The sequence below is a fragment of the Candoia aspera genome, chromosome 1, assembly GCF_035149785.1.
Source record: "Candoia aspera isolate rCanAsp1 chromosome 1, rCanAsp1.hap2, whole genome shotgun sequence".
Classification (NCBI taxonomy): Eukaryota; Metazoa; Chordata; class Lepidosauria; order Squamata; family Boidae; genus Candoia; species Candoia aspera.
This window is the reverse complement of record NC_086153.1, coordinates 176,215,604-176,227,923: the sequence shown is the minus strand read 5'-3', so window position 1 is coordinate 176,227,923 and position 12,320 is coordinate 176,215,604. Positions and strand designations below refer to the sequence as shown.

At 41.3% G+C, this 12,320-nt stretch overlaps 1 protein-coding gene across 1 annotated transcript in view; it reads left to right on the top strand.

The window, feature by feature from the left end:
* BMPR2 (bone morphogenetic protein receptor type 2) overlaps positions 1-11,608 on the top strand; it is an 88,707-nt gene extending 77,099 nt beyond the window's left edge. Inside the window, exons 10-13 of the mRNA XM_063317980.1 lie at positions 4,235-4,371; positions 5,005-5,177; positions 7,107-8,386; positions 10,100-11,608. Of these exons, the coding sequence (XP_063174050.1) occupies positions 4,235-4,371; positions 5,005-5,177; positions 7,107-8,386; positions 10,100-10,350 (1,841 nt within the window). The 3' untranslated portion in view covers positions 10,351-11,608. The remainder of the gene's footprint in view (positions 1-4,234; positions 4,372-5,004; positions 5,178-7,106; positions 8,387-10,099) is intronic.
* The last annotated feature ends 712 nt before the right edge of the window (positions 11,609-12,320 follow it).

Here is a 12,320-nt window from a genome sequence, read left to right as displayed (position 1 = left end):
CATATCAGTTATCTCTGTGTTAAAGCAACATACACATGCAGCTTTCAGCACAACTGGAACAAATACAGCTTAGCTGTAGATGTAATTAATTTTAAATATTACATTCATTTTTTTAAAATTAGGAGTTGATATCCCTAGATTTCTGCACTTTCACAATCTTCCTTTAAGTGATTCCTTCAAATATAGCAATAACAATTTCTTGATTGTGAAATGTGGCCACTAAAACTAAGCTAATGTTTTCTGCACATTCAGGAAAGACGTGTTCCAAGTATGTAGAAGCATATTAATTCATAAATGTAAAAAAACTAAACCAATCAATTTAACCATTGTGGTTTCCAAGGCTGCAGAATGTTGAAGGGGTCAGTTTGGAAGAAAATGAAATTGAGACTTGGTTGGCTCAAATTCTGAAAAGCTTATAATATTCTGGATATGAGTGTTAGGTCGGGCACTGGACAATGAGTCCATAAGGTTTTTAAAAAATCTCCTTCCTATCCTATATTTTTTCAAGAATTGAAGGGCTTTAAAGGTGACAACCACCACCTTGAATTGTACCTGGAAGCACAACGGCAACCAATGCAGCTCACATAGCAGTGGTGTTATGTGTGTCGAGTATCCAACACCATTTACTATCCATGCAGCTGCATTCTTCAACTGCACCAGTTGAAGCTTCCGAATGCTCTTCAAGGGCAGCCCCATGTAGAGTGCATTACAGTAGTCCAGACAGAGGTCACAAGGATATGAGTGACTGTGAGCAAAGCCTCTCGGTCTACGAGTAGGCGCAGCTGGTGCACAACCCAAAGGTGTGCAAAGGCCCTCCTAGCCACGGCTGCCACCTGCTCTTTGAACAGGAGCTGTGAGTCTATGAGGACCCCCAGATTGTGCACTGGGTCCATCTGGGCAGTGCAACCCCATCCAGGACCAAAGATGGAAAAACCTTGCAACCGGAAGGCCCATAAACCCAAAGCCACTCAGTCTTGCTTGGGTTGAGTCGAAGCCCATTGCACCCCATCCAGGCCCTTACATCCTCCAGGCCCTGGGTCAGGATATCTACGGCATCACTCTGGGGTAAAGATATAAAGCTGAGGATCATCAGCATATTGATGGTATCTCATCCCAAACCATTGGATCACCTCCCCCAATGGCCTCATGTAAATGTTAAATAGGAGAGGGGAGAGAACCAAGCCCTGAGGTACCCCACAATGTAGGGGACATTGGCTGGACCTCTCCCTTCCATCAGCACCAACTGGAACCAACCCCAGAGGAAGGAGGAGAACCAGCACAACACTGTGCCGCCCACCCCCAACTCCTGAAGCCGGTCCAGAAGGATACCATGATTGATGGTGTCGAAGGCCGCTGAGAGGTCAAGAAGAGCGAGGATGGTCGCACTGCCCCCATCCCGCTCCCGCCAGAGGTCATCTAAGAGTGTGATCAATGCCATCTCAGTCCCATAACTGAGCCTGAACCCTGACTGAAAAGGGTCCAGATAATCTGCTTCAACTAGTGTCCTCTGCAGCTGCCATGCGACTACTCTCTCCACAACCTTCCCTAAAAAAGGGAGGTTGAAGACTGGACAAAAACTGTCCAGGCTAGTTGGGTTGAGCGATGGCCCCTTGAGGAGAGGACGCACCACTCCCTCCTTAAGAGCTGACGGAACCACCCCCTCTCTCAAAGAGTTGTTAACTACTGCCCAGACCCAATCACGTGCCTCCTCATGGGCAGCAACCAACCAGGAGGGGCACGGATCTAATACAGAGGTGGCCAAACTAGTAGCTGCAAGGGCCCTGTCCACTTCCTCAGATGCAACCGGATCAAACTCCCCCCAGGTAACCATGCCAGACTTTGCCCCCATATCCTCCACTGGCCCTGCCTTAAAGCTGGAGTCCAGCGTAGAGCAAATGCAAGCGACTTTATCCACTAGATGCACAGCATATTCCTCACAGCGACCCTGTAGGTGAAACTTGGTATTATTCCCTCCAAGGAGGGACTGGGTCACCCGAAATAGGGCTGCCGGGTGGCAATCTGCAGAGGCAATAAAAGCGGAGAAATAACCATATCTCGCCGCCCTTACTGCCACAAGGTAGGCTCTGATAGTGGCTCTAGCTCGTGTTCGATTGTCTTCGCTCCCCGTCTTCCGCCAGCAGCAGTCTAGGCATCTCTTAGCCCCCTTAAGCCTCCTCAGCTCCTCCGTAAACCATGGGGAGCCTCAGGAGCCATGGGCATGGAGAGGCCGCTCAGGCACAATCTGATCCAAGGCCATGGCCGCTCTCTCATTCCACGCGGCCACCAAGGCCTCAGTCGGACCATGCAGAAGACTTCCCGGAACAACCCCAAGCTCCCTCTGAAACCCAATTGGGTCCATCAGTTGCCTGGGGCAGGCCGATCTAATAGGCCCTGCCTCCCTGTGGAGGGGGTGGCGCCAGAGAACTGGAGGCTCACCAGGCAGTGATCTGACCATGACAGGGGAGAAACCAAAACCTCCCCCAATTTCAGACCATTCTGCCACTGCTCCGACAGAAAAACCAGGTCAGGCGAATGACCACTATTATGCGTCAGGCCCTGGATGATTTGGGACAGGCCCATGGCCATGAACTCCCGAGCTACCTCTGACCCCACCCCCAAAGAAGGCAGGTTGAAATCCCCCAAGACCATAAGCCTGGGGAACTCCACCGCCAACCTGGCTACAGAGTCAAGGAGCTCAGGCAGGGAGGTTGCTACACAGCAGGGAGGCTGGTACAATAGCAACAGTCCCAGCTGATCCCTCTTAGAGCCCAACTTAACAAACAGGGTCTTGCACCCGGCAATCTGAGGAGCAGCGCCGCGGATGCCTCCCAACTGTCTTGGATGACCACCGCCACCCCACCACCCATACCCTGGAGTCTTGGCTGGTGTCACACCCAGTAACCAGTTGGGCACATTTCAGAAAGGGAACTCCCCCTTCCTCACCCAGCCAGATCTCTGTAATACACGCCAGGTCAGCTTTCTCATCCACCTTCAAATCATGGATGATGGTGGCCTTATTACAAACCAACCTGGCATTCAGTAGCAGCAGCCGACCATCCAGGGCCTTGAAAGTCTGCCAACCTGGACCCGGGAGTAAGTTTGAGGGGCTGGAACGTGCCACAGGAACAATATACCTGTGACCCATTCCACATACAGGTCTTGCCCCTTGTCTTCTGCCATTTCTCCCTCTACCCATCACTACCGGGATATTACAGCATGCCCTCATCCCTTCAGAACCCTTCCCCCTCCCCTGTCTATCAAAATCCATGCCCAGGCCCATACCCACCCCCTCAGAACAACATACAATCCCAACAAAAACTCCTTAATACCTGAGGCACTTGTGCAATATTACATCCAACCAGGATACACACATGAAAGGATAGGATTTGTATCGTGACATTACCACACCGTCACTTTTTATCCACGTAGTTCTCTGCAGATGCTTGTTGTGGAAACCAACAAAGCTTTTAAATGAAGCTCAGCAAAAAGAAATAATTTCTAACAGAATACCTCATCTATTTTCCATTTAGATCCTCTAAAGTCTTCCTACTTTATAATTTCCAAACAGCTTTATAAGGCTTGTGTTCCAAACTGATGAGATACCCAAAGAGGAACGCTCACTTCCTACTTTTCAGGAACACCGCTGTTGAATTTATTTTTGTTTGCTGAGCTAATCCTACTTCTGTAGCTGAGAAATATATTCCAGACTGTATTTGCTTTTCATGTAGAGTGGCCAAAAATCATCTGTCTTTATTTCTGAAGTAAAGTCCATTAGTATGCATTATGAAATTCTGTTTATATGCAGTCAGATATAGAAGTAAACCAATTTTTCTTTTTAAAAACTCAGAGCTGTTCCTTTTTTTACAAAGCAAAGCTATTCCAAAATCAGAGTCCTAAATGATATATGTAAGGGGTATATGAATGTGCAGCCAGAAGGCTTTTGAAAATATGTATTACATTTGAATCACCTAGCTGTTTATGTAAGCCACTTCTAAGAATTTTGTTTAAATATTAGCTGCAGTGAAAACTTTCAGAATAACTACAGCTGTTTATATACCATTTCCCTATTTATTTTCTGCCTGTGTAAATTAACAAATCCAATCTTGGCCATGAAATAAGAAGAAACAATAGGATAAGCACTTTTTTGCTGTGCCCCAACATTTCAACATCAGCTCTATTTTATTTTACTTTTTCTGCTTTGTGATAACATTGACATAACTTTTTCTGCAAACAGGAGAATCTGTGCCAGAGTTCCAAACAGCATTCCAAATAGAAGTTGGAAACCACCCCACTTTTGAAGATATGCAAGTCCTTGTTTCAAGAGAAAAGCAAAGACCAAAATTCCCTGAGGCCTGGAAAGAGAACAGCTTGGTAAGAGAAGCAAAACACAAGCTATGCTGCTTTCTCTTTTCAATTGACAGTGATGTTGTTGGAATATAAAGGTAGAAATAGAGCACTGTTGTTACAAAATTTTAAGTGCTGTAACAAATGTTTCAGTGCAAAATAGAAAAATGCTGATCCATTCAGTAATATCTGCTATGTTAACTCTTTTATTTTTGTAATGTTAAATGCCTGCTATAGATTGACCACTAATAGACAAGAGGCCGCAAGAATACAGTTTTCCGATATATCATTACTTATGAATTATTTGTTTGGAGAGCTTTAAAGGGGGATTAAACAAATTCAAGGAGGAAAATTTTAGTGACAGCTAGTCATGATTTATGAAATCTTCATGATCAGTGGCAGCATACTTCTAAATGACAATTGCTGGGAAACAGTGTTTGGAGAGAAGTACGTCTTTGTGTCCAACATATAGATTTCTCCTAAATATGTAGTTAGCTGTTACGGAAAACAGCCTTCGGTCTTACCCAATACTAGTCTTCCTAGATCTGCATGTTTTTAATAATAATACATGATCAAACTGTTAATCGTTAGCACTGGTATTGAAGAACAAAAGGTTAAAAAAAAGAGAGTGAGAAAATGTCATCCTGTTCTCCTTGGTAGGCTGTGAGGTCACTGAAAGAGACAATTGAAGACTGCTGGGATCAAGATGCTGAAGCTCGGCTGACAGCCCAGTGTGCTGAAGAGAGGATGGCTGAACTCATGATGATTTGGGAGCGGAATAAATCTGTCAGCCCCACTGTTAACCCTATGTCTACAGCTATGCAAAATGAACGGTATATAGTACCAAAAAAAATATCTATGTACATAAGCTCCACATTTGTTGCACATGCTTTTCTTAAAGGTTTGGTTTCACTGCAGGAACATCACATTTCTCCAGCATTTAATTTACATATATAGAAAAAGCTGTTTTTTCAGTCAGTAGCACCTTCCTGTTGTGCTGGTTATTCATGAGTCACAGGCTGCAATTATTATTATTTTTTCTGAAGTAATCCCTTAATTGTTATCACATATACAGCATCTGCATACTGGCTGAATACTTGGAAAAGGGTGCTAAACCCAGTCAGTATCGCAATATTGGACTCATGGTGCTCTTTAGATAAAATAGAAAAATATCTTCAACCACACCTATATTCCTTTCATAGGCTGTCTCACTATGAAACTGAAAATAAGTCCAGGAAAAGTATTGCACAAAGAGTTATATACAGTTAAGTACAGTTGTGGTTACTTTGAAAGATACTTATTGACATATACATGGCATTGTTTGAATTGAAAATATCCTTAGTTTGGCATGAGAAACCATCCAGCAAAGATTTTTTTTCTGTTGCTCAGGAAGGCAGGAATTATATTTTAGATGTTCATTTCTAAGCTTGTTTCTGCTGTACTCCACCCCAGTTCTTTCCCCCTGCTTTGCCTAAGCATGAATTTTTACATTTCAACCTCGCTTCTTAGAAGGTTCTCTGTATCTTAGTAGCTTTTGTTCAGTGAATTTTTCCTGACCTGTAGATTCGGTAGGTGGTCCATAAAGAAGAAATAATCCTTTGCAGTGATCCCTCTGTCATATCGGAAGTAAATACTGCCATTCACTCATCTCAGGAATGAATATAGCCTTCATTCTTTCCTGAGTCCTTTCATTCCTTCAGGCAGAATTGTCACATGCTGAATACACACAGACAGCCAAGATCTAAAACTCTCATCCAAAACCCTTCAGGTGCACAAAATACCTCACACAAAGAGAGAGACATATTTTATTCCAGGCATAAGCAGTATGATGGCCATGGACCTTGAGAGGCCTTTGGGCATCTCCCTTTTTGCCTGGTAGTGTCCTGTTTATGCCTCCTCTGTTTTAAAGAATATTTTAATTTTAAAAAAACCAGACAGAAGTAAGCACCCTTCTAGCATCTGTATTAACAAGAATGCTTCTAGGCCCCATCTAAGTTTGTGGCTGACCCCATCCTCTGTGGCTAACATTTTCTGGGCATGCCCATAACATAATCTCCAAATTCCAAAGTACCCAGTCGCCCAAAAAAGGCTAGAAATTCTTCCCTCTCTCTTACTCATTTCCATTTACCCCACTTCCATAAAGGATCAAAAACGCAATTTCTGTTTTAACCAAACATGTAATTTTAGGCATGCATTAACAAAGTATTTAAGAACCAACAGCTTGCTTTTTCAGGATAACAGCCTCATCTGAAGTCTTCTCCACTAATGTATCCCTTACAGAAGTATGTAGATCTGTCATGCAGACTGTATCTGGCAGCTTCATTAAACACTACAGATTTTGAAAGAGTGCTTTAGAAGGTTTTCTGCCCTCATGGGCAACTGTCATCTTCTCAAATGATTAAATTAACTGGCACATATCCCATTGTTGTTTGCCTCTTTGCCCTAAACAGAGAATGAAACAGTGAACATTTACAATAAGATCACCCAAAAATATCCTTCCCCCCATATTTTAAAAAAAGGAATGGGGTAACCATGATTTTAAGAAATCATAGGCATGCCACTTCTAAAGAGAAAGGGAGAAAAACCAAGGAGCTCACATGGAAACCTATGAAATATCAGCATTGTAGGAATGTTCCCATATCTGCACTCCCCTAGTCATTAACCTTGTTGGTTAAAATATCCTTTTTTTGCATTTGAAATACTTTTAAGATGAAACATTATCTAAGTACTCTTAATCCTGTTGTCTTTTTGTTTTCCTAAAGAAACCTGTCACACCATAGACGAATGGCAAAGATCAGACCATATCAAGAGTATTCTTCCTCATCTTTCATTGAGGATTCAGTTAATCACAGTGATAGCAAAGTGAAGAACATTTCATCTGAACTTTCAGTGTCAAGCACACCACTGACACTTGGGGAGAAGAACAGAAATTCCATTAACTACGAGCGGCAGCAAGCACAAGCTCGTATTCCAAGTCCTGAGACTAGTGTCACCAGCTTGTCAACCAACACTACCACCACCAACACAACTGGCCTTACTCCAAGCACTGGCATGACCACCATATCTGAGATGCCTTATTCAGGTGAAACAAATATTTGTGCTGCAAATGGCATGCAGTCACTTGGGCCAACTCCGGTTTGTCTGCAGCTAACAGAGGAGGACTTGGAAACTAACAAGCTGGATCCAAAAGAAGTGGATAAAAACTTAAAAGAAAGCTCTGATGAAAACCTGATGGAGCATTCTCTTAAGCAGTTCAGTGGGCCAGATCCGCTTAGCAGCACTAGTTCCAGTTTGCTGTACCCACTGATAAAACTGGCAGTAGAAGCAACAGGACAACAGGAATTCATGCAAGTTGGAAATGGCCAAGCCTGTCTAATTCCAGATGTTCAGCCTGCTCAGGTCTACCCTCTTCCCAAACAGCAGAACCTCCCAAAGAGGCCTACTAGCCTACCCTTAAACACCAAAAATTCAACAAAGGAGCCTCGGCTGAAGTTTGGAGGGAAGCACAAATCAAACTTGAAGCAAGTAGAAACTGGAGTTGCCAAGATGAATACTATAAATGCTGTAGAACCTCACTTAGTAACGGTTACCACAAATGAAGTGGCAGGGAGGAGCCATACAACAAACTCTCATACTGTATCAACACAGTATATCAATGGGACAGGCCAGTCTGGCCAAGCAGCCAGCTCAGGAGCACACAGAGCCCAGGAAATGTTGCAGCATCAGTTCAGTGGAGAAGATAGTCGTCTGAATATCAACTCAAGCCCTGATGAACATGAGCCATTATTAAGAAGGGAGCAGCAAGTGAGCCATGACGAGGGCATCCTCGATCGACTGGTAGATAGAAGAGAACGGTCACTGGATAATGGCCGGACAAATACCAACAACAACAACAGTAACCTGGGTCTAGAGCAAGGTGTTTCCACCCAGAGCAGCCATAGAACGGCACCAAATTCTGGACCGACCCACGCTAAAAGAGCACAGAGGCCTAACTCACTGGATCTTTCTGCCACAAATATTTTGGATGGGTGTACTATTCAGTGTGAGTTCTGCTGGGATACATCAGTGAATACTGGCAAAATTATTCTCAGAATTAAGCATGTTGATTTTAGGTGACAAATAGTAAAGCTGTTGTTTGCACCCTTCTTCCCCCAAACCAAAGCATACGTCCATTTCTGTATTTGTTCCATTGCTGTCTGCCTCGTAGCTCAATTAAGTTACCTCTGTTCTTTCCAGTGAAGCGTATCCTTTCATCTCCTAAACATCCATTTGTGGTTATGCTTATGGAATCTAAAAAAAATTGTGCAGGGGTTTTAGTGTATTTTTCCTAAGAAAGCCATGGCTTCTAGAAAGTGCTTTAGCAAAACTGTCTTTTCTGAAACATTTGATCTTTGGTTTGTTATATATGCCCAATGTTGTAATAGACTCTTTCAGAGGGCGAGGAATTAGCAAGGGAAATCTCCTATCAATGTTTTCAAGTTGCATGAGACAAAGAGTGCTTTCAAGGGTTGACAAAACCTTCCATTGCTTGATAGATGGCTCATTACCAATTCACTGTGTCATTGTATTCTAAATCACTCTGAGCAGTAATTTGTTTACATTTTGAAAGCTTTCTTATCCAGTAATATGCTGCATAATGGAAGAACAGATACTATGCATATGCATGTACATATCCTCGGTTTCAGTTGAATATCACCAAAATAATTTATCTTTATATGAAATAAGAAGCTGTATTTGTGTAAACCCCTGTAATATTTAGTTTGAGTAACTTAATTGAAGAAGAAGGAGTCTTCTCCCATTATAGTTGGTAGGATCAGAGTAGTTCCTTTGTCATACTACAGGTAGTCCTTGTTCAGCAACCAGAATTGGAACCAGTAACTTGGTCGTTAAGCGAAGCAGCTGCTAAGTGAAACTGCAACTCTGCTTATGATCTTACTTCAGCTTTCTTTTGCTTTACAGACCTGCGAGATTGTAAATGCAGGCACTGATCGCAAAGTTACTTTTTCATCACCATCATAACTGCTAACAGTCACTGTACGAGGCAGTTGCTAATCGAGGACTACCTGTAGTTCAATTAAGCCTTCATACCAACTATGCATTAAATATAATTTAGAACTTTATGTTTGAATTTTCAAACATCAGAGGAAACCCATGATTTAGAACATTTTGGTTTACTTTAGTTTTCTCATAGTGTACCAATCTCTTTAGTGTGGTAGCTTTCAGAAATAGAGCTAAGAGTTTAACAAGTCAGTTTAGACATGCAGTGGTAAATATTTGAGCAAAAAGCTTTGATACCAGGTTTTATGTATGCTTTTTTAGAGCAAAAGAATCAGTACAATTTTTGGCTGCTTTTCAGCATTTTTTAATTAGGGAAGGGGTGACTGAATGTTTGACGCTTCTCCATTTAGAACAATCCCTACACAACACAAATTATATCCTGGGAAGACTTGGCTGAAGTCTTTGGTATTCCTTGGTATTCTGTTGTTTTCCTAGCGAGGGTGCATTATTACCTGCACTCTAGAATGAATTGTACTCTAAATGTCTGCGGTTCATTCTGCTTAGATCCGGTTAGACTAGGTGGAAAATCACTTCATCATTTTGCAGTTTAGTTATTGTACTTCTTTGAATATTGTATACAATTGAGTATATGATTAACATCTATTTATCATCTACTACTTGTCACAGGAGTTTGCTCTTTTTATTGTTCATATGTTTTTCAGCCCATGTGATAACGTTGTGTATTCTTCCTTTTTAGTGGGTGAATCATCTCTTGAGGGCAAATCCGTCTCAGGAGAAAAGATCAAGAAACGTGTGAAAACGCCTTATTCCCTAAAGAGATGGCGCCCTTCAACATGGGTCATCTCCACAGAACCCCTGGATTGTGAGATTAACAACAATGGGAGTGACAGGGTGGTTAGTTCTAAATCCAGCACAGCTGTTTACCTTGGAGAAGGTGGTACTGCGACAACTATGGTGTCTAAAGATGCAGGAGTGAACTGTCTGTGAATTGTTTGAAAGCTTACACAACTGACATTCTTGCGTTCTATTAATGAACATGCAGAAGACATTTTATATTAAAAAACAAAACAGAACCCTGCTTTCTTCTGTCAGTACTCCTTACCAAGGACTCGCTTTAAATAGATTTCAGCTATGCAGACAATTTTTAGCTTATGCTTCCATATTTTTAATTTTGTTTTTTTTTTTACATTTTTGCACTTTTTATTTAGAATTGCAAAACTACATCTGTTCGTCCTTGACCACAGAATTATATATATATGTATCAAATGCTGTGGTCTCAAAATATTTTTTTTTAAAAAAACAAAAACAAGAAAATGTATTGCTGATAATCAGTCTGGACCGGTTTCTAAAGGTCACTAAACAGCTAAGCCAGTGGGCTATGGTGGCGTCCGCTGTTCATGTTTTGAGTTGTGTGCACAAATCATTTGTAAGTTTCTGTGTAACAGAGTGTATTATCTTTCAAACTTTCTATTTTACACTTGTATTATGTTGAAATGTGCAATAGTCTGTAGTTCATAATATACTTTGTGTTTCCATTCCTACTACACATTCTTCCTTTTTGGAGTTAAAAATGTCAGTAGCTACGTTTAATCTGATAATTTGACAGCCAGTGGTTTATAACCATGAACTCTGCAGAGCATAATCAGCTTGAAGTAACTGCTTTTATCTATCAGTATATGTGCTCTAAGATTACAGTTAATGCATGATTTTCCCCCTACCTTAAAGACTATTTTAAAAAAAACTGGAAAGAAAGAACAAATCTTTTCTCTTTCACACTTCCAAATTAGAAATTTAATTTTTCTTCATAATGAATTATGTAGGTTGGGAAAATTCTAATCAAGAAAGTGTTGAACGAAATGTAATGAATCAAAGGATCTTTTGTACAACCAATAGTTATCTACCCAATTAGTGTGATATTAATTAAATGTATTTTTGATCGGCAAACCTACAGGAAGTTCTACCTTGGATAGGGGATCTATGGTATGTTTTCACCAAGCCAAGATGCATGTGAGAATTAGAAATACAAATGCAGAGCAGAATGGAAGGGGGATGTGGCATGGAGGGAGGAGAGCAGAGGTAAAATCTCTTGCATATGCTTGTGGGTGGTTGGATGTAGCCCCTTGTGTGTGTAAACTAGCCCTGTCTGGCTGTCATTCTTATGGTATAGTTTATGCAATTTGTCAGTTAAATATAGTATTTATGTATATTTTCCCTTAATGAATGCTTTTGGTGCTTATTGAAAATACATTTTTCTCTAATCTTTGTAATTTATCTTAAACCCATTGTGTAAACACAGTGGGTTTAAAAGCTAAAGTAGTAGAAAGTAGTAGAAAAGCTAAAACATGGATTCATTTGCCTGATTGTCAAGGGATGAGTTCTATCCTTCGGTTAACTTCACAGCCAAAATGGTCTGGCTTAGTACTGACATCAGGTTGCCTCTATGTGATTGGCTATTTTAGATTTTAATGAAAAGGATCCTGTTCAGTTCATCTCCTCATCTTTTTTCATTAGTTATTCTTCTAGAATATTATGCCTATCGCAAAAGCCTATCAGCCTTTGGCCGTCCTGACTGGGAATTATTGAAGTTGTAATCCAACGTATCTGGAAATCATCCAGTAGAAAGAATCGTATAAAAAATATATAGAACAGTACATAATTGTGCATGACTATTACAACCTTTGGCCCATTAAATTACTACCTTGAAAATCAGTAGGGACATTTGCTTAGACTGGAAGTGACTAGTATAGCACTTGCCACAGCATGAACCCTGTCGCTATGCAGGCAGGCAGATTCATACATACATACAAATATGCATACGTACATACATGCAAGCAACATGGCACCCAGCATGACAACGTTCTGGACGAAATAATTTTATTATAGTAATACTTTTCACCCTTTTTTGGCCCACTTCTCATAATTTTAAAAAACACCTACTTTCCCACTGAATTTTGTCT